Source organism: Salminus brasiliensis, chromosome 9 (genome assembly GCF_030463535.1).
Source record: "Salminus brasiliensis chromosome 9, fSalBra1.hap2, whole genome shotgun sequence".
In the NCBI taxonomy this organism is placed as follows: Eukaryota; Metazoa; Chordata; class Actinopteri; order Characiformes; family Bryconidae; genus Salminus; species Salminus brasiliensis.
The window spans coordinates 12,246,812-12,267,972 of record NC_132886.1 but is presented as its reverse complement, the minus strand read 5'-3'; the positions used below and the strand labels follow the sequence as shown (position 1 = coordinate 12,267,972).

The following is a 21,161-nucleotide window of genomic DNA, read 5'->3' as shown; positions in this document are numbered from 1 at the left end:
ACAGTGCACATGCATGAATTTGGGGGCCATCGTTTCTGAAGGAGCACTGAAGCCTTGAAAGTTTTAAAGGTTAGCAAAGTGCTGAGTTTGTTAAGTTTGAGGGATTTGCTTGAGCTAAAGCAAGAGAGTTTAAAGCATTGAGTTTGTTGAGTTTAAAGGTATTGACTGAATTAGAGCAGGACATTAATAAGAGCACTGACCACCTTGGGCTACTGTTCACTCAATTCCTCTTGGCCTGCACCAATTTGTCCTTGACAAAAAGGGTGCTTAAACTCATGGCTTTGATGTAGACTGACTGAACTACGGTGCATTTGAGCGCGTGCAAAATCTAGACATAATCCCAAATCAGAGAGACAGACAGCTTTCCTAAACTCTTGTCAAGGTGACTTCTGCCACATCTCTCTCTTTCCCCCTCATTTCACTCCCCCCTCTCCTTTTCTCTACCCTGCTCTCTGGTTTGGCCATCCATAAAATCTCTCTAACACGATCATAATATGGCTATCACAACAGCTGTGTGGTGTCTCCATTCCATGGGCCTGTTCTCCAACATCTGTTTTGGTCTCTCTCCATCCATTTCCCTTATGACCTTTTTATAGAGCCAGTTAATCAGGTTCTGTTGGCTTTCGCAGTATTTCCACCATCTCTCCACTGGGGGGCAGTGTAGCTCTATAGTTCTTACTGCATACGCGCACACACACACACACACACACACACACACACACACACACACACACACACACACAGTCCTCTGTCCTCTTCTGGACGGGTTGAGTATTCTGGACATGCAGCGGCTGCTGTGGTTTGCCCAGAGTGCACCGGCAACCTCAGCTTTCACTCTCATTACAGAGGAAAGCCCATTTCTGACTGCATTACATTCTGATATATGTTTATCTAAACCACACACACACACACACACACACTCACAGAGCCACCTACTGCAAGCAAACCATTAAAATAAGGGGTTTCAACTAGGTATAGTAACTCAGTACCAAGCTTTAGTATTCTATCGCCTTTCCTTTAGTTTATTTGTGTGTAGGAAAATAGTCTGTTTGGATTGGCCAACAATCAGCATGTCAGAATCAATCAGTCTCAATTCCACTTTCTTAAAGCCAATATAGAGACTATAACAGTATAAACGGTACGTATGTGATCTTGGCTGGGGGCTGAAAAATGTTCAGATGCGGCTTCACAAGTCATTTTATCACCCAAGTCATTTATTTTGCTTAAAAATTAAACACGCTGATTTTCTTTTTACAGAGGGCTAGTGACAAAATATTGAGTGTTGCTTTTATTGGCTAGTTTACGGGACCAGTGATGGCCCACAGAATCCGCAAATGGAAGCATATATTGTAACAAAAAGACAAATTATGAGTCTTACTGGACAGTGTTGCTGTTCTCTTGTTGTGTTCTCTTAGTGCATTGTGTTGTTGGCAAGCTGAAGAGATGGTAACTGGTTAGCTTTTAGCCTTGCCCCTACTCACGTCCCTGAGTTTGGCTTTCTTGAGTTTTACTGGTAACAAAACAATAAGGCGGTGCTTTCCATTCTGACGTATGTTTATCTCCTTTTTTGTTCAGCTGAGGTAGTTCAGTTTGCTTTTGAGGAAGCGGACAATGGAGAGAGGACATGGTAAAAGGCTACTGTTAGCTTTTAGCCTAGTACAGATTCCATTTCGTCTCCATGGCTTCTGCTTTCTTTGTGTTTCTGCTACCTTTCTGTAACTACTGGCACAGGAAAAGCCACTGTGGAGGTGATGTGCTGCTCTCTAGTATCAATAACACCTTATCCTTCTTAAGCCGCTGTCACATTTGACCTGCTTTGACTAGGGCTTTAGCTAATGGGCTTGGTATATTTAAATTTAGGGGCTGTAAATATATATGTAAATATAAAAGTCAAGACTGTAATTAAGCAGTTTTTCAGGTTTTAAATGGACCCGTTTTCCAGCCTTGTTTTGGTTGTGGTGGATTTTCTTTTGAGGGAGGAGACAACAGTGTTTGAGATTCACGGTATGTCACGTCCATGTACCGAACCCTCATTAGTCAACTATGCCAAGGAAAATACACTTTGACATTTTAGAGCTCCTTTAAACAGCACATTCAGCATCATCAAAGTCATTATTCACAGTGAAAGTACACTGGGTTGGGGTTTCACGGAACAGGGATTAAGCCTAGTCCTGGACTGCACAGTATATGAATGAAAATTCTCCATTTAAAAGGGAAATTTTGCCAAGAACAAGGCTTAATCCTAGGGTCTGGGAAACCAATTGATGATGTACTTGCTGAATTTAAATGATAGTTTAGTGAAGATCCCCCTCACTCCAAATGCAGTCTAATGCTTAGCTTCATTAGTTTTGCACTTGAGCTATGAGGGCTGTGTAGCTAACTAGTAATGCTAGCTTATATGTCACTTGGCCTAAAACCACAGATACACTATTTGGACAAATGTATTAGGACACCTGCTCCTCCATTGTTTCTCCTCCAAAGTTTATGCTTTTTTATTGGAGTAACTGTCTCTACCGTCTAAAGAAGGCTTTCTACTAGAGTCTGGTGCACTTGCCAACTCCCCAGTTCATCCCAAAGGTATTGGATGAAGCCCCATCATTCCAGACAACACAGTCACACTGCTCCACAGCTCAACGCTGGGGGCTTTATTCACCTCTAGCTGACGCCTGCTCCAAAGAGTCCTATTCTATTGGAAATTCTTCTCTATGGGGACTAGACAAGCTGTGTTTGTGCGTTTGCACATCTTTGTCAGCAATGAGTGCAACTTAAAAGCAACTGAATGCATTAATTAGAAGGGTTGTCCACAAATATTTGGACATGTAGTCTATGTCGCATATCTGAAAGCCGTAGTAGCAGCTGTCCTTAAGGATGAGACCTGTGCATTTTAACATTCAATGTCAGAAATCACATGATCAAGTATGTGTCAGATTACCTGTCAACTCAACACAGTTTGAGGCAAATGTGTGAGGATTTGGGCAACTGGTCAACATAAGCTTCCTTAACCGGCTAGATAGATACCGTTTCTAGCCAGGAATGGAAGGCTAGTAGCCTCAAGAAGCAGACTGCAGACACCTTTGGGCCTTCTATCTCACCACTGTAGACCACCCACTGACCCCCCCCCCCCCACCCTCTCTTTCCCTGAGCGCAGGTCGCCAGACACAGATGACTAATCAAGAAGGACTAATTCGACTAAGACATGGCACTAGTGCTGCCAGGACACGTCGTAAAACCAATTAAGAGGCGCGAGATACTGCTGCCTCATCGAATCGCCCTGATAGAGTCTCCACGTCTCTCACCCCACCCCCCTCCGGTTTCCCTCACTCTCACTCTCCCCCCGACACAGGCCAGGGCTAATGTGTCTGTGCCAATTTGCACTGATCATTATTATTTCAGCGATCATTTCTTCTCACTCTCTTTATCTCTTCAATCCACACACACACACACACACACACACACACACACACACACACACACACACAAGTACCCACACATATACTCACCCAGCTCTCTGGGAAAATAAGGGTGTAATTCCCTGGATAAACCGATTTGGAGTGGGTAAAAACAGCCAAAAACCATTTCCTCAGCCAACATTCAGTTGCTCTTTCACACAGACAGGTATTCTATATGTTCAAATGTCCTTCTAATGAATGCATTCAGCTGTGTTCAGTTGCACCTATTGCTGACACAGATGTGTCTATTACCTGTCCAAAATTATTGCCAATAGGGGTTTAAAGCCCCCCAGCATTTAACTGTGGAGCAGAGAAAAATATTTCCCAATACTTCTGTCTGCATAGTGTAAGTGGTATTTTGAACATACCACACTCAACATTATGTTTATGATTCAGTTATTAGTCCTAATGCAGGAATAAATTATATTGTTTAATTATGCACATTTCATGGAGTCCCACGGGGGTTCTATGTTAGGGGTGGTTGAACTGATCCTGATTCTGCTCATGACTGCATATTTATGCAATAATACCCACTCTAACTAGGACCATATATGGAAGTGATGAAGATTTTATTTGTTTTCATACAGCTCTGGAAAAATCACATTGCATCACACGAAGACAAAGCAGCAGATGCCACTGTTATAGTCCCCTCCCCCTCTTGCAAAGGCAGATATGTGTGTGAGTGAATGGTGGCTGCACCTGTTGGGTTTGGGGAAGAGCACACAGGTGTTAGGCTTCCGTATGAAGTATTCATCTGCTGCTCGGCTGACGGCTTTCGGGTTCTCCTTCTTGGGGGGTCTCTCCAGAGACAGCGGTGTCTCTACCTTTGGTCTTAGGAGGCCCAAATATGGAGGCAGCATGTGGATAAAAATCTGTAGGAAACACCGATGAAATTGATGCGGTTTTAGCAGTCATCAAGCAACTGGTAAAATATTTTGATGATTAATTGAGTTTAAATATGGCAATCCAAAAACAATGGACTGAACTCAACAAAATGGACAACCACACAGAGCTTCCACAATACCGGAAGAACATATATACTGGAAAATAATACATAGGAAAGCCTATGAAATGAAAAATACAGATCAAACACTAATTGCAAATATGATGTTTAGTAATTGATAATTTTGTAGGTAATTGTTACAATCCTAAACAACATATCAGGTGGTATTGATATACAAAATTCTATATTCTATATACTTCACTTCTTCTAGGGGTCAAAAAATGACCCATACACAACCTATGTACCTTGATGCTTTAATACAAGAAAATTGAGTTTTCAAAATCTTTCAGCTGAAAAAAGATAATTTAAGGGATTTTCTCTGCATAGTGGTGGGTAATTTTTTAACCCTTAAAACAACACAGGGGTTAACTGAGTGGTTTGTTTGAAATTTGAGGGTTGAACCTGTGTAGGGCACTGTTGAGTACAGTTCTTCTAAATTCCCCATAAACACTAAACGTTTAATGGCTGCAGTTCCATGGAATTACTGAAGTCGCTGCCAGTAAACGGGCCGTTTGTGATGCTGCTGTGCAATTGATATAAAAACAACATCTGCTCTTGTCGCCAATGAGTGGCAGGACCTTCAAAGTTTACTTCAGAGTGTGTATGACCGTACAGGAAAACTGCTGACAAGGAACAAAGGTGTAGTATAAAGAAACAAAAATGCCCTTCATCTACGAGATGTGATTAAATGACAAGTTTTGCACTTCTTGTCCGAGTAAGGCAAACAGATGTCCTGTTTTTCAAAATCTGAAAAAGATGGCCTTGATGAGCATTTTTCCTCCACATAACACTGCGGCATTTTACAAGCTCCCCTTCCTTGCTTTCCAATCTCATTTGGTTTTAATTACTGGTTGTCTTGCATTGTTTAGGCAAATTTTTCATTAACGAGTAAACATTTCTGCTTGTTAAAGAGTAATTGAGAAAAACAGAACTTAAAGAGTGTAACTCGAGGTTTCAGGGCCATTTCCTTGAATAACCTTGAATGGCAATAACTCAGTGGAAAAAAAAACTGTGGGGTAGTGTGCAGCTGCCAACTACTTAAGCTACAGACAGCAGAGGCTGCCAGGCATGACTTCACAAAGTGTCCAAGAGACAGAAAGTGATGTTCTAAGGGCCCATGCACTGCGTGCACACACACACACACACACACACACACACACACAAACATAAACCCAAGGGTCATATCTGCAAAGATTCTGATAGTGGAGAGTGTTTTAAAGGGGTCAGTTAAGGCCTGTAAAGCTCTGTAATTAGATTAGATTAGTACTTATATTACACAGTGATTTGCCAGTATAAGAGACACAGCCAACAAGCACAAACTGAGGAGTGGGCAATATGATAAAAAGTTCCATTAATGAAGAAATCGTGGGTGATGTACTTTTAGAAAATTGAGTACATCAGAAAAAGCTCATTTAAACCAATTTAACCAACTACAGTCAGTAGTAACCTGCAGTCAGCAGAGAACTGTAACATATGTTCTACCTGTTTCTTCTTAAATAGTTTGTATTTTACATTTATTTCACATTGTATTCACAGCCATGACACATTTCCATAGCCTTTTTAAACATGGTACTGCAGGTTTGTATCAGCTAAAACGTGTTTGTAAACCTTCAGCAGGACTAAATTTCATCACACGTCTAGTCCATGTCTTTTTTTTCCTAACTACAGTAATCTAACTGATTTACACCTCAATAAAAAGCCCTACTTGCACACTAACTTTACAGACGATGGCAGGGTGGTGTGGGGGTGGGGGTGTGGTGGATTTCTCAGAACCAGAATAGAAGCTTTGAAAGAAAACAGCTGAAACTGAGTTGACAGGATTCTGAGCAGTCATCGTTAGAAATACTGTTAGAGTTTAGTCGTGTAAAAGTAGCGTAAGAGCTAGCAGAGCTAGTACTGTTAATGTGAATTTATCATATATATAAATCACATAGCTTAACTGCTTAACAAGTGTGATTTGAGATGTGTGAGTGTTTACAAGTGATGATTTAGGAAGCTTGCACAATGCAAGCCCATTACAGCTAGCTACATCATCTCCCGGGCAAAATTAAAGAAGCGAACTTCAGACAGCACCCCAGTCTTAGCTGACTGACTGGTAAGGAGAATATTGTGTAATTCGATTTTTGGTCAAACTTACAGCATCAACACATTAGCAGTACACTGTTTGACATGACAGACACTCTGACTGGCCAACAGATATGCATGAACTGTAGGCTACAGAGCTAGTGCCATGTCAATAATGTGGTACTCTACAAGGGTGACCAGACGTCCTTTTTCAAAAACAATTGTTGGGAATTCAATCATTCCATCAGTTTTTGCAGAAGAAAGAAAAAAAACCTTCTTAATTTTCACTGAAAATTAATGTAAAAAGAAAAAAAAGTAACCAAAAAAAAGTGGACAGCAACAAAATATACAAACTAGTCAAAGAAACATGAAGGTCTAAAAGCAATTTCAAATCAATAATCAGATCAATGTCACACAGTTATTGTAATGTCTCCCTCTGCTGGCCTCAGCCAACGCACACAGGCTGGGCTCCGCCTCTCACCTGAGACTCAGCTCCAGGCACACAGGTGCAGATGATTTACTGGACTGATTAGGACTCCACTTAAGCTTCTTTTGTTTGGTGTGCTAGTGTGGAGTCTTACCCCTGACACTTCCTGAGCGTGCACTTGTGGTGCTTTGTGTTGGTTTTTGACGCACTGCTGGTTTTGCTACTGGAGTATGGACTTACCTTTGATGTACCTGCCTGCCTGTGTTTTGACCCCTGCATGTCCTTTGCCTTAGACCTAATAAAGTCTTTTTGTGCATGCAGCCTGCCTTATACACTCTGTTACAGTTACTGCTAATCACACAGACCAGGAGAATTGAAAAGTGTCCAGTAAAATCTATTTAATTTTGTGTCATTAAAAAAAAAACCCTGAAGGAGATGATTTGGCTGTTTATTATTAAAGTCATTTATTGGTCTTCACAAATTACTAAATGTACTAATGTAGTTACAAATACGTTTAAAGGTATTTCAGACCCTTCCTTCTTACACATACACATTGCTATTCTCCTACAACTTAGGCCTACTTAAAGCCCCCCCGGCTACAACACCGTACCCACGGTGGACGCCCAAAATATGGTCACCCTAACTCTCCAAATGTCACACACTCTCACTTCCACATGCACTTTTCCTATCTCATTATTTTCCTTGTTTCTAGTTCTCGTCCCCCCGTGGCTCTTACTTTTTCCATCATCCTGTATTCTGAAGGGCTTCTGGTTCCATTATAAGATGATAATTTGTGTGGGCCTGCCTCGATCGCCTTTGCTGGTGGTGAAAGAGTACAGCAGAGAGAAGCTGCTCACCCCTGCTCTAATGGACTTTCAATAATGTGGAGGCCAGCGCTACTGAAAGAGGTTAATGACATAACACGGTGAGCGAGCTGTTTGGAGAGCTCCAGTTTAATTCACTTTGGCTCCTGACTTCTTGCTAAACCAAATCTTTCTCCATTTCTGTCGCTTTTCTTCGCGTCCCTTTTTGTTCTAATATGAACCCATCACTCGTTTTTTTCTTTCTTTCATTTTCTCAGAACATTATGTGAGCGTGTTCGAAAAAAGAGTGGGATAAGAGTGCTGATTGGAGGCATTTCCCGAATCTACGGCTTCACAGGAAAGTCATGAACCTGGCAAATGCGGCTGACGTCATGAAGCTTGCTGCAAGGACAGCATCTCATTTACTCATAGTAACACTCAGATCAAGTCCTCTAACCACTTACTGATGTTCTGCTACAGTTTTCATTCTGGTCACTAGCTAAGCAAAATACCTAGCAGTATTTAATGGCTCAATAAGCTTTTTTCAAGCAATTTTGAAAAAGCAAACGTACAGACTTTTCCCCCTTAACCTGCAAGTGGTTACGACATTTCGCCAATTTCAATGGTTTGTCATACAGTGTTAGAAATCACATTACTTATAACTGCTAAATTGGAGGATATAGCCACATTAGCCTCGTAGCTTTGCGGCAAAACTAATCCACTACATTTTTTCAACCACAATCACTGTTTAGATTCATAGGGGACCACATGAATGGTTTGCATAGCATAGAGGGTAACAACCTCAACTACGCTGCTACGAAATACATACTAAAGTAAATATGTCATGTAAATGTTCTTGGGTTTTAGCATTGTTTGCATCTTGAGGTGATCCCACTATACTTAGATTAATGAAGGCATCTCTTTAGTGTAAACTTTGACAGGTGATACACCTACCTCCTTGAGAGGGTTCTGACTGGACTAGATATTGTGAAGGGTTTTTTCGTCACCAAGGAAAGCATCCACATTAGCTGTGTTCTGTGGACTTTTCAGGTATTTAGGTGTTGCTGAGCTCAAATGAGCTAAATTCAGCCATGTCACTCCACTGCTGCGTTCTCTTCACTAGCTTTCCGTAGCTGCCCGCATCAGATTCAAAACCTTGATGCTGGCCTACAAAACCAAGAATAGACCAGCCCCTCCGTACCTGATGGCAATGGTCAAAAGTCGATCCGCATCAAGAGCTCTTCGAGAAAGCACACATACAGAAACCCAGTATTCAGCCGACTGACCTTGCGCACCCACACAGGCATGTGGTGTGTGTTGGGTGAGCGGTGGTGCAGGTTTAAAACCACTACACTCAGGATGACTGAGCAGGTCACTAGGATCATGGTGAACATCAGGTAGTTGACGATGATTGGCACACCCAGAGACGTCTCCGGAACTTTGTCAGCCAACAGGAGCAGAAAGACAGTGAGGGTCAGCAGTACATTGATGGACAGACCCATCTTCTCTCCTGAAATTTGAAAACAGGAGACATGCATGTTTACAATGTTTGCTATTTATACAGGCTAAAGAAATACTGTTGACAATCGCTGAAAACCATGCAGAAGAACACATGCAATACTGTAGCAGGGATGTGGTCTCGTGTAAGACTGGGATATATGATCAGCATCAACCATACATAAACACACGTCAATATATTTAGTGAAATTTTATGATATTTAGTGCAAATAAAGTGGAATGGATCAAATTCACTAGCAAACTAAAAAATAAATGAATATAAAAAATAGTGATACAAAAGGTGGATGTCCAATCAGATTCATGTTTATATAGTTACTACATGCTGGCTGTTATTTGCATGTCTCTTTACATGTCCTCTTAGCCTGGTTAAATCAGACACTAGTTAGTTTTCACTCTTGGTGCATTTCTTGGATGTGGAACAAAACAACCGCACGAGACCCTTGAGAGGCGGTGGTTTCGTTCCGGTTCCAAACAAACTCTTAAGTGTTTCTTTTGTGGCAAGAACGCGACCTCGAGCCAACCCAACTATCAGGCGTACTCCCTAACTTTTAATTAATGACTCCCATAGCCACATGTTAACCTGGTATATCACCCAGATCATTACTACAGCAATGAATAGAAGCCATCACTGCTGTTACACAGAAATTACACAGAAATCTGCCCCAGTCCAGAACACAGGTCCTTCTTCCTGTATTTACTTTTTTGCGCCTGTCCCAAACAGGTCTAAACAATAAGCAGAGAGAACGCTCTCACACAGACGAAACGCTCCAAGTTTAGAAAACTGTTCACTGATTTAGACCAGAGCCTTAATTTCAGTCCAACTAAATGTCTAAATATGTTGTATTTCTTTAATTGGTTCTAAAAAGTTTAGAATAAAAAATGAATTTTAATTTGAAAATAATGTACCTTTGTGATCTGGATGAACTTCATTGTGTAAAACAAAACATATACTTGTTAAGTATGAGTGTTACTAGTGGCATGTAAAAAGGCTGGGACCAGAAAATGGCTCAAAAAGGATTCCCCAACGGTAAAGGATGTTGTTAATAAAATAATATAATATACAGCTCTGGGGAAAAATGAAGAGACCACTTAATTATTTTTTTTTTGTATGTGTGTGGTAGCCATTTTATTTCACACATTTCATCAAAGCAAGCCGATTTCCTGAATTTGCAGACTATGACTGGCATAAAGTCACCCAACAGCAATGTGGAGAGCCTGCCAAGACATGAGTGATTGGCAGTCAAGGTTATTTCAGCATAGTGATTTTTGAATGATCTAAGTTCAAATATTAGTACTGTGTTGTTTAAATATGAATAATAACTTATTTGCATTATAATTATTATAATACGTTCTTTGCATTATTTGAGCAGTTGTCATTTCTGCAAATAAATACTCTAAATAGCAATGTTTTAATTTGGAGTTTAGGGGAATATTTGTCTATGGTTTATGAAATACAATGCAAATGTAATTTCCCTAAACACACTGCCTATAATTAGTAAAACCTGAAAAACTTATAATGTAGGGTGATCTCTGATTGACGCCTTTAATGAAAACTGGTCAACCTGGCTGTGTCAACAATTAGAGCGGACTTATACAAGTTGACTTGTATAATCATAGGCCATAACCTCTCCATTTTATACATAGCTTATTTGTAATGTCTCCCCATGGTTGTGTTTGTTGTTGTGTTTTTTGTATTGTTTTGCATTCTGTTTGAGAGCCTGAATGGTTCATTCTTTCATAGAATGTTTGCACAGTGTTGTAGAAGAGTACTGTAAAGAACTTTAGCCTAGTAACGTATTATATTCCCATAATCTAGTCTAGCATATGAAAGACCTTTGAAGGGGTAGTCAGATGAGAGCCGCTAGCTGGGACGTTGCTTGAACAACCTACTGTGCCCTAAGAATCCCATCCCCAATCCTGCCAACATACACACATTTAGAATGCACATAAATACACACGCGCCATTCTCTACGGTGCGTTTCCATCACAGAGGTCATTAAGGTTGGACAAAGTGTATGTAACTGCAATTTAAGGAGCTGACTAAATCATCACAAGCACAATTAAGCTTATTCTAGTGGTCATCTAATGAAGTGTAACAGTACTGCTATGAGCCACAAGGGGGATTTATCCACTGATTTACTGCTAGCTGGTCCATGTAATTTAACACCACTTAACCTAATGGGACATCAGTTAGGAGATTCTACTCGAATTATTGTGACCTTAAAAACACTGGCTGGATATACATTCTAACACTGTTCACTGAATTACTAAATTTTAATCAATCAAATTACTTAAAACTGGTTTTGGCCAGAGATTAAACCACAGTTTAAGGTCAAAATCTTTTTTCCACCACTGTTAACACTGATATTTGTTTTAATAGACTTTAAAGCCTCTTTAAGACATGTTCGGTAAACCAGAACCCAGCCTAGAATGCATTACCCATAGGAGCTGTATGTGTAAACACAAAGGTCCGCAATAATTGTACCAAACATTATCCCACCTGTTCCCTAGTACAAAGTCAAAGTGAACTTTTCAGTAGAGCAGGTCATTTTCCGGAGAATTCACAACAAGTCATGTCGTATCCTTGAAGAACCCCCTGTTTTAAGGCTGTACTTTAGACTGTTGTTTTTATCTCCTTCTAGACTATGCGTTTAGTACTAGAACAGAGTCCCAGAAAGACTTTAGGCAGTGGGCCCTTACCAGCGTCCGGCGGAAGATAAAAGTTGAAGATGGCAATGACGGTGATGAGGATGCAGGGCAGGATGATGTTGACCACGTAGTACATGGGCTTGCGCTCAATGATGATGTAGAAGGTGATGTCTTCATACAGGTCCTCCTTTTTGACATTCTTCCTGGACGGCTTGTGGCGGATATGCCACTCACCGCTCTCTATGAAAAAAATAACGATGTAAGGGGTGTATATTCAATTCTCACTTTAACCCTATATATCATATATACTTACATATCATAATCACATATTTTAAAGTCTGGGTCGGGAACAAGACTAAAGTAGCAGTATATCAGTAGAGATTATATCAGACTCAATAAAGTGATTCGGATTCTGATATACTCTGCTACTTTGGTCTTGTTCCTGACCCAGACTTTAAAACTTCTGCTCTCGAAAAAAAAAACCAAAAAAACAATTGATCAACGTCCGACGAGTTTCTTTCCATTACACTTACTAAAACAAATTTGGTATCCACCGACATAAAAAATCCACACATTACTGAGCAGGTGAAAAATCTGCAGGTGAAAAAAAGGCCTAAACGGAATCATGGGCAGAGCTGGAGGATGCATTGTCAGTGCATGTGTGCATATTTCATATTTTCTGAATTCTATTCACTGATTCTCTGCATCTGTTACCAAGGTCACTGAAATACCCTAACCTTGTTCTGACTGCTACTGCAAGCAGCGGAGTTAGTGAATAACACATTGGCTAGCTGGCAAAAACGTCTGCAGACACCACTTCTATGCTGAAGGTTTCATGGGGAACCCTGCACTTTGTTTTTCTGCTTTTATGCACTAACTGGACAAAAGTATTGGGACACCTGCTCATTCACTGTTTTGACCAAATCAAGGATATTAAAAAGAGTGTATCCTGCTTTTGTTGGAGTGAATCTACTGTCCAGTGAAGGCTTTCTACTAGATTTAGAGCATTGCTGTGATGATCTGATTGCAATCAGTGTCAAGAGCCTTAGTTAGGCCAGGATGCTGGATGATCACCATCCCACTTCATCCTCAAGTTCCCAACTCATCCCAAAAGTATAAAATGAAGCACCATAATTCCAGAGTACAATGTGTAAATATTTCTGGATAAGTGGACCAATACAAATTCTCTACATTAAGTGGAAGAAACTCTTATTTTACACTGACTTCCATTCAAAGTTAAGGATGTTTTGCCATACGTAAAGTCACCATTTTGGAGATACTTGTTATTCATGGGATAGTCTATGTGCTGGAGGTGTCTGCGTGTGTGTGTGTTTGTACCACTGAAGCCTGTGTCATAGATGATCTCCCGTATCTCATGGCCTTTATCATCAAGAGCATACTGCAGATCCACTTCTGAGGAGTCGTAAGTGTACGAGCGGAACACCATGGTGCAGTTCTGCCAGTCGAAGGGAAAATACGTCACCTGGAAGAAAAGACAGGAAGAAATACAGTAGCAAGATGCACAAGAAAAAAGGGGGGCTACATCAGAGAGTGTTTCAGTGTGGAGCTGTATGGATTCGTTAATAAGTGAGCATGTGTATGTGTGTGTGTGTGTGTGTGTGTGTGTGTGTGTGTGTGTGTGCCTTCCTGTGACTTGCATTTATTCCTCTCTCAGATTATCCTTTAATCACATCTTTTATTCTTATGTGGACATACACACACACACACACACACACACACACACACACACACACACACACACACACACACACACACACGACCAGCAACTGGCAGATCAAAGACAGACAAACTAGAGCGAGGACAAACAAAAGCAAGACTAAGGGAATGATGAAAAGTGAAAAGTGAAAAGTTCAGAAAGTGAAAACAGCAGCTACAATCTGAACTTTATTCAGTTACACCATACATTTCTATTCAGCCCGTGTAAACAGGTTCATTGAAATGGAAATTATACGGGATCTAAAAAAATAGATTTTTATTACTTATGTATTTTAAATATAAATATAAATTTACATGAACTATTTACTTAAAGCAGCTGTATGTGTGCACTGGTACTGCTTGCTCCTGGGAATTTGCACTTATCCTGCCCACTTTACATAGTGAAGTTTCTAGTGTGCCCAGCATGGAGTAGGAACAATGATGGCGCTACTCTTCCTCTTACAGGTCCCTGGAGCATGTTATTTTAAGGTAAAACTGTTACATAATAATGCAATATTTGGTATTTTTTCTGCTTATGGCCTCCCCTTACAGGTGGAGAGTGCAGTTTACCACAGTGAAGCAAATTGTGCATTAAGCTCCCCTCCTAATGGCCCTTGTGATTTTTACAAGCTGGGAGAAAGTGAAAGAAGCATGTGGACTAATGCTGTAATTTTACAAGATTTTACATAAATATGACTCAGGTTATGAAGCATACAAAGTTCTCACAAGCCGTGTCACATCTGCTCTGCCAAGAGTTAGTTACATAGTGCAGTTTCTGGCGTGCCAAGCCTGGAGTAGCAACAGTATAGATTAGCCACTGTCCCGATTACAGGCCGGTGAAGCCTCAATGATTTTGAAGGCGTTATTTTAAGGTAAAAATGCCACATAATGCAGCTTTAAAGAGAATAAAAATCATTAATTTAAATATTGCTGTTTTTTAGTTTGTAATTAAAGCGACCTCATTATTTTTTCTTTTTGTGTGCATGTTTGAAGGAGATCAGTCTGCATATGAAGTCAACATCAATGTCAACTGTTTTATTTCAGATTCAGTGCCCTACAGTTCACAAGCAAAACAACAACTATTCTGTGTTTACAGCTTTCTTTTGAAATTGCTGAGCAGCGTTCATGCTGTCACTGAAGAAAGTTCTGTGTGTCTCAGGAAATCACTTAAATTGAGCAGTATTTTATTTTCTTGTCTTTCCTGTGCTGAGATGTGCCATGTTCAACTGTAAAAGTTCAGGTTTACTGAACTGTGACCCCCCTGTGCACTGACCTTAAAATGTTTAGACAGTCATGGTGGCCTATTTATTTATTTATTTTTGCATCTTGCTGTCTTTTCAAAATTGATAAAAAAGTTTGTTGTAGTTTGAATGATAAGATTCTGTTGCCAAAACTAGAAGCATAAAGTAGAAGGTTACAAAACTGCTATGGAACTATAAGCCTTTCTTTTTAAAATTTTAAACAGTGCTTTTAGAATATGTACCTTTTAGAATATGTACCACCCATCACCAAACCAAAGCCTTATACCAAAAAAAATAAAAAAATAAAATCATTTGTAGGTGGTTTTCAAAGGTGGCAAATCCACATCCATTAAGTAAAAATCACACCAGAATTATTTACAGTTTTTTAACCACCTAAATTACCTATACAGCACAGCAGAAGTGCATTGTCTACACAGCCTTTCTAATAATTTTATTAAACAAATGTTGTTAAAAAGTTTGCAAATATCCATCATTTGAATTGCAGTGCACACAGGTCGTCCCGAGTACCAGCTTAAAAGTGCTACTTGCACTACCAGCTGTATATGTACCACAGTATGAGAACCACTCGTGTACTATAAACGAAAACACTATAAATTAACTGCCCAATTACTTAGTAGTACAGGTGCTGAGACCAAAGTAAAACAATTAAATAAAATAAAAAAATATATAAGGAACTAAATGTTAATGATCAGAATTATAAACAATACTGCACATACTGTATAGTAGTATATGAACAAGTATACTGAGTAGAATAAAATGGTCTATTCAATTAGAAGCCCTAACAACAAAACAGGAGGGAATTCAGAAAAGCACGACCACTTCTCAGATCACTTCTCAGTATATGCCAATGTTGTGTAACAACCCGTTTCGAAAACTGGGAGAGGTGGCTAAATACGTAGACACAAAAATGAGAGGTGGTGAACAGCTAGTACATGAAGGATTACAGAAAAAAGACCCTCACAGTCATTTAACTGATCATTCTGAACTCATTATTATCACTTACACAAGTCACACACTCTTAAGAAACTGTCTATATGGCAAACTGTGTGGACAAGATAATGTGAATGCTGGTTTGATTAGGAAAAATAACTGCAAAGGTTTGTTACCAATAATTTCTATATTTTATAATACTTCAGGTATATTAGGATATAGTTTATAACACTCAGCTTCATGGTAATAAAAGTGTCTTTTTTAAATATAAAAAGCATGTTTGGCCTAAAAAAATGCTTTGACAGTATCTCCAAACTATTATGGAAAGCACATGTCCAAGAATTGTGCCGATACATGTGTGATATAGGTCTCTGTCATTCTTTAATTTTCTTTCTATTGCAACAGATAGAGATGCTCATTTGCTTACGGGCCAGGTGTCCCTAAACATATGACAGGCAGTGTATTGATGATATTGTCCTACCTTAACTCCACAGGAGCTGCGGTACAAGGCTGGAGGAGTCCACGTTATTCTGCCAGTACTGTACGCCTGCACATGAACGTGTAGAGCCACGTGGAACACACCATCGTTACTGCAGACATGGACACACACACAGAATAAATAATGCAATGTAAATGCGTTTTTACACCTTTACAGTCCTTAATATATTGAGCATAACTACTGGCCATAAAATAAGCTATTTATTTAATAATGCTAGACCAAGCAGACTTATATTCTATTAAATTACATTCAGTCTGACTTTCGCAATCAACATTATGAATAATCTTCGAACAAAAAAAACATCAATTAACACAAAGCAAACCATTAGCTACATGATTTAGCTGACTCGTCGCTGCAGAGCGTGCCGAGAAGCACATATTGGATATTGAACTTTCCAGTGTGAGCTTATGTACTGGACCACTGACCATCATTCTGCAGACACAGAGGGTCAATAGTGCCAATCTAAGCATGTCTAGATGCTTCTCCTGTTAATGAGAAATTATCATACTGTGCATTCGAATGCAAATGTGAGAACACCTATTTTCATTTAGGAAACGAACAATACATTTAATATGACCAGGGGTGCGTTGACTTTTGCATATAACTGCACTGTTTCTCTTGAGACTTCATAAGTGTCAGGATTTAAGGGGTTTGTCTGCTTTTTGAGCACATCCAATATAGGTTTGGAAATGATCTTTCACCTTAATGATACATTTGTAGCATGCTAGGTAAGCATGTGTGAGACCTTGACCCTTGAAGTTAACAGTCAAAAAGGACATAAGCAGATCATTCAGGCCATTAAAACCAGCTGCACAATGTTGTGTCAGTCCCCCTCATGCAGCCAAAAACAGCTCACACCCGCCAAGGCCTGGACTCCACAAGACCTATGAAGGTGTCCTGTGGTATCCGGCATCAAGATGTTAGCAGTGGATCCTTTATGTACTGTAAGCTGTGAGACAGGGCCTCCATGGATCACATCAATAACCCAGTTACCAGTTCACTGGTTGTCCTTTCCTGGACCACCTTTTTAAAAGTCACTGACCACTGCATTGCACGAAAACCCTACAAGACCTGAGGCCTGATGTTTTGGAGATGTTCTGACCCGGTCATCTAGCCATCACTATTAGGTCCTTGACATAGTGTCTCAATGTATAACACTTCCCTGGCTGATCGGTGTATACTACAAACAGAGCTACGGTGAAAAAGTAATTGGACAGTGACACAAAGAGCCTCACTTTTTCTTTTTCGCCAATCACTTAGCATGATGCTAGCCAACCTGGGTGCTTGTTAACAGATCGACCAGGATTGGCAGTTAGTGATCTCCTACAAGTATGTTCAGCTTTCCAATGATGTTTTGTTAGCAGCAGAAACCCACTTAAATCAGCAGCGTCATGGGATGGAGAAAGAACTGTAGTGTGTGACAGTTGACGCAACTAAATATGTGCATGTCGGCTGTAACTCATAGTGTGTATCCAGGTGAACCATTTACAAATCGTTCACAAAACTACATGTTTTACTCCATCCCCTCCTTTCCAGGTGGCCTGGCCTGGCCTGGCCTGTGATGAAGCCTTTCTCAATTTCTGCTTGCTTTGGGTGGCTTGGTTGACTTCAGCCTTGTCTTCTGTACATGTAATGCATGCCCAGCGGAGTTTGGGAACAGTAACTGACATGGCCAGTCAAGAATATTACACTACTCAGCCCAGAAAAACTCTATAGCTGTTGTGACAGTATGTTCAGGGTCACTGTCCTGCTGCATTGTCACTCTAAGGCAGCTTTGAGGCATTGGATCGGATCTGAGGGGTGAAGATAATTCCTTACCATTCAGAATTGATCCTGTTGTCAAATTAATGTGTCTACAGTGTAATTCTACACTCCAGCCCTGTGCTAAAGTATCCCTTAATATCTGCTCTAAGATGCTGGAGTAAACTCACTAAGCGTTTGGAACTACCTTAACGAAAGGTTCAAAGCACATTTCTGATAGACATGTCCTTCAGTCTAAAAAGTATAGCTGAAAATCTTCTCAAGGAGTTCAAACCTACTCCACACTCAGCGATGGCCAAAAGAGCAAGCCGTACGTTTATCTACAATCTAGCAGAAACTACAGAGTTCTTATCATGTTTGCAGGTAATGGTCTTCCCCCTTAACAGAGATAACAGCAGGCCAAGAGACAGCATTAATCACTGATGCTGAGGAGAGCGAAGACTCTCTGTGCTGCTGTTTCAAGTCTTTGGGCGGCGTGGGAGAGATGCTGAGTGGATTCTAGGACGGCCAATATGTCTGATATTGGAAAGCCCTGCTGTTTAATTGGCTATAACGCTGAGATGAACAAATTTACAGCACAGTTAATGGGAGTCTGCCTACTTGTACTCACAGTTACTGAGGGCGAGAGAGAGGGGGGGGGGGGGGGGGGGTGGCCTCACCATTCGTTGTCCAAAGACGACCACAAAAATATAATATACTGAAAGTACATGCCTGGATATTAAACATCATATGTATACCTTGTATTATTTTATTTTTCACTCCATTTGAAGACGATGTATGCCTAAAAATAAGCTTTATTAGAACTTATTTATTTCTATATAAAATATAGATTTCAAATATCTATGTTATATTCTAATTAATTATAATTATTATATTCTAATTATATTTATTTATTTTAATAATTTATTCACATTATTTTTTTATCATGTGAGTACAGTGTGAAAGCTTGGGTCAGAGCACAGGGCCAGCTTTGCTATGACTCCCCTTGAAGAAAGAGGGTTATGTGCCTTACTCGAGGGCCCAACAGTGTTTGGCAAACCCAGGTATCAAACCCACAAACCTGTGACCAAAAACACCAGACTCTAGTCACTGAGCTACCTCTGTGTAAGTGAACAGTCAGTTCTCTATGTTAATGTGTTCGAGGCAGGAAAATGGGAACTTTGGCAAGGACCAAATTGTGATGGCTAAACGACTGGATCAGAGCATCTGGCAGGGATTGTGGGGTGTATGAAGTGGTTAGTACCTACCAAAAGTGCTCAAAGAAAGGACAACTGGTAAACCGGTGACCAAGGCTCACTGATGCAAGTGGGGACAAAGGATAGCCTGTCTGGTTTGAAACAACAAAAGCTACTGCAGCACAAACTGCTGAAAACCTTAATGCTTTTCTAGCCATGTATTGCAAAGTCCATGCCTCAACAGGTTAAAGCACATTATTAGGATGGTGGTTTTATTCATTGGTGTATATAATACAATCAGTGCTCCCCCAACTCCTCCCCACATGTAGTATATTGCGCTTTCTTATTTGAATATCACTTAGTTTATTGGGTATTATTATAAAGTGTTAACGTGTTTACTTTGACATATATTGACATATTGACATATACACACATACACACGCACACACACACACACACACACACTTACTTGTTGATAAGAACGATATCTGGCAACCACACTTTTCCAGAGGGAATTCGCATTACATCAATCCCCTCATGCTGTTTCGGATCCCACGACAACCGGTGATCCTTCCACTCCTGCAATACACCCCACACAACAAAGCATGAATATGGGTCATCTGATTACAGAGCAACACTTTTCAAAACCTACAGGCCAAAGCCTTCATGTTTGTGGGACCATCAAATAAAAGCACATAACACACACTGAGGCATCAAAGAAGAAGGCAAGCAAGGACCAAACGAGCAGGAAACAAAGTCCGACAACCTGGAAATGAAAATCGAACCAGTTCATCATTTCATCACATTATTTCAAATTTGCCACCGTCTGCCATTAATTATACTGGATGCAATTTCTCTGTGCATTTGTCCGTGAATAATATCTGGGACATTTGCATAATTTTTCATTTTGCATAATTTGTTCTTTATTGTTTCTAGTGTTCATGGCTGGTGCGTAATGGATATGCATGCGTGTGTGTTGTGTTGACATTTTGGCCCGATAAGCTGTGGCGGTACAGAGGCCAGGATTCAACTAATTTCACAAATAAGGTCCTCTGAATTTGATATGATGAATGGTTTCCCAGTCTGCTCCGGTTGCAGAAACAGTCAACCATGGATCACGGCTCTGCTGTATCAGCACTCACCAGGTTCATGATTACGACGGTGTTCATTTCTTCATCTTTCATGTTCTGTGGTGGAAAAAGGAAACACATGAGCAGGAATGTAGGCCTACTAATACTTTACACTTATATTCCAGAGTTCATTTTCAACAGATTATTTAGTAACTGCTATCAATTACACCGTTATTGCTATGAGACATTTCACGTAACAGAACGTTTAAGGGTGAGGAATTGAAGTATGGGACCAAATACAGGACTTTACTGTTTAAAGGAGTTTACGGATCTGTTGATAAAAGTCTTATGCAGCAGATGTTTTAAAGCACCAAGCAAACGTTTAGAGACACCAACTTAACTATAAGTTTATTTAATTTTTTGTAGTGCTGTGATAAAGTTAATAATGTTAAAGACTAACCATGTTTACTTTAAGAAAAAAAAAACTTTTGAAGGATTTTAATGAAACTACTTAATAATAAATAAGTAATAAAACACTGTGAATAAATATTGTGACTTGCAATTATAGCTGAGAAAAGTCCACAGTTATTTTAGTTATTTAGATAGCACAAAAAGAAAGATGGGGTGAGTCTGTAAAATGTACTGTAAATTGCAAACAAATGAAAACTCATTTGTAATGCTGGGTGCTATTTATAAAGCACCAGTCAAAGGTTTGGACACACCTACTTGAATTTGTACTGATCATAATCATCTTGAAAACAACAGTAGTTAGAATGTCTTGGCTACAGAGGTTTAAAGTAAGTTTTACACTGTACTGAAAGGAGATTATTTGGTC

General features: G+C 39.9%; 1 protein-coding gene across 1 annotated transcript in view; it reads right to left on the bottom strand.

Moving 5' to 3' along the window:
* The window catches only part of chrnb1 (cholinergic receptor, nicotinic, beta 1 (muscle)), a 37,631-nt gene that overhangs the window by 4,743 nt on the left and 11,727 nt on the right, over window positions 1-21,161 (bottom strand). The window contains exons 3-9 of the mRNA XM_072687431.1: window positions 20,399-20,443; window positions 19,726-19,835; window positions 16,303-16,411; window positions 13,252-13,396; window positions 11,965-12,153; window positions 9,033-9,256; window positions 4,149-4,321 (exon numbers count right to left, since the gene is read on the bottom strand). Coding sequence (XP_072543532.1) covers window positions 4,149-4,321; window positions 9,033-9,256; window positions 11,965-12,153; window positions 13,252-13,396; window positions 16,303-16,411; window positions 19,726-19,835; window positions 20,399-20,443 — 995 coding nt within the window. The remainder of the gene's footprint in view (window positions 1-4,148; window positions 4,322-9,032; window positions 9,257-11,964; window positions 12,154-13,251; window positions 13,397-16,302; window positions 16,412-19,725; window positions 19,836-20,398; window positions 20,444-21,161) is intronic.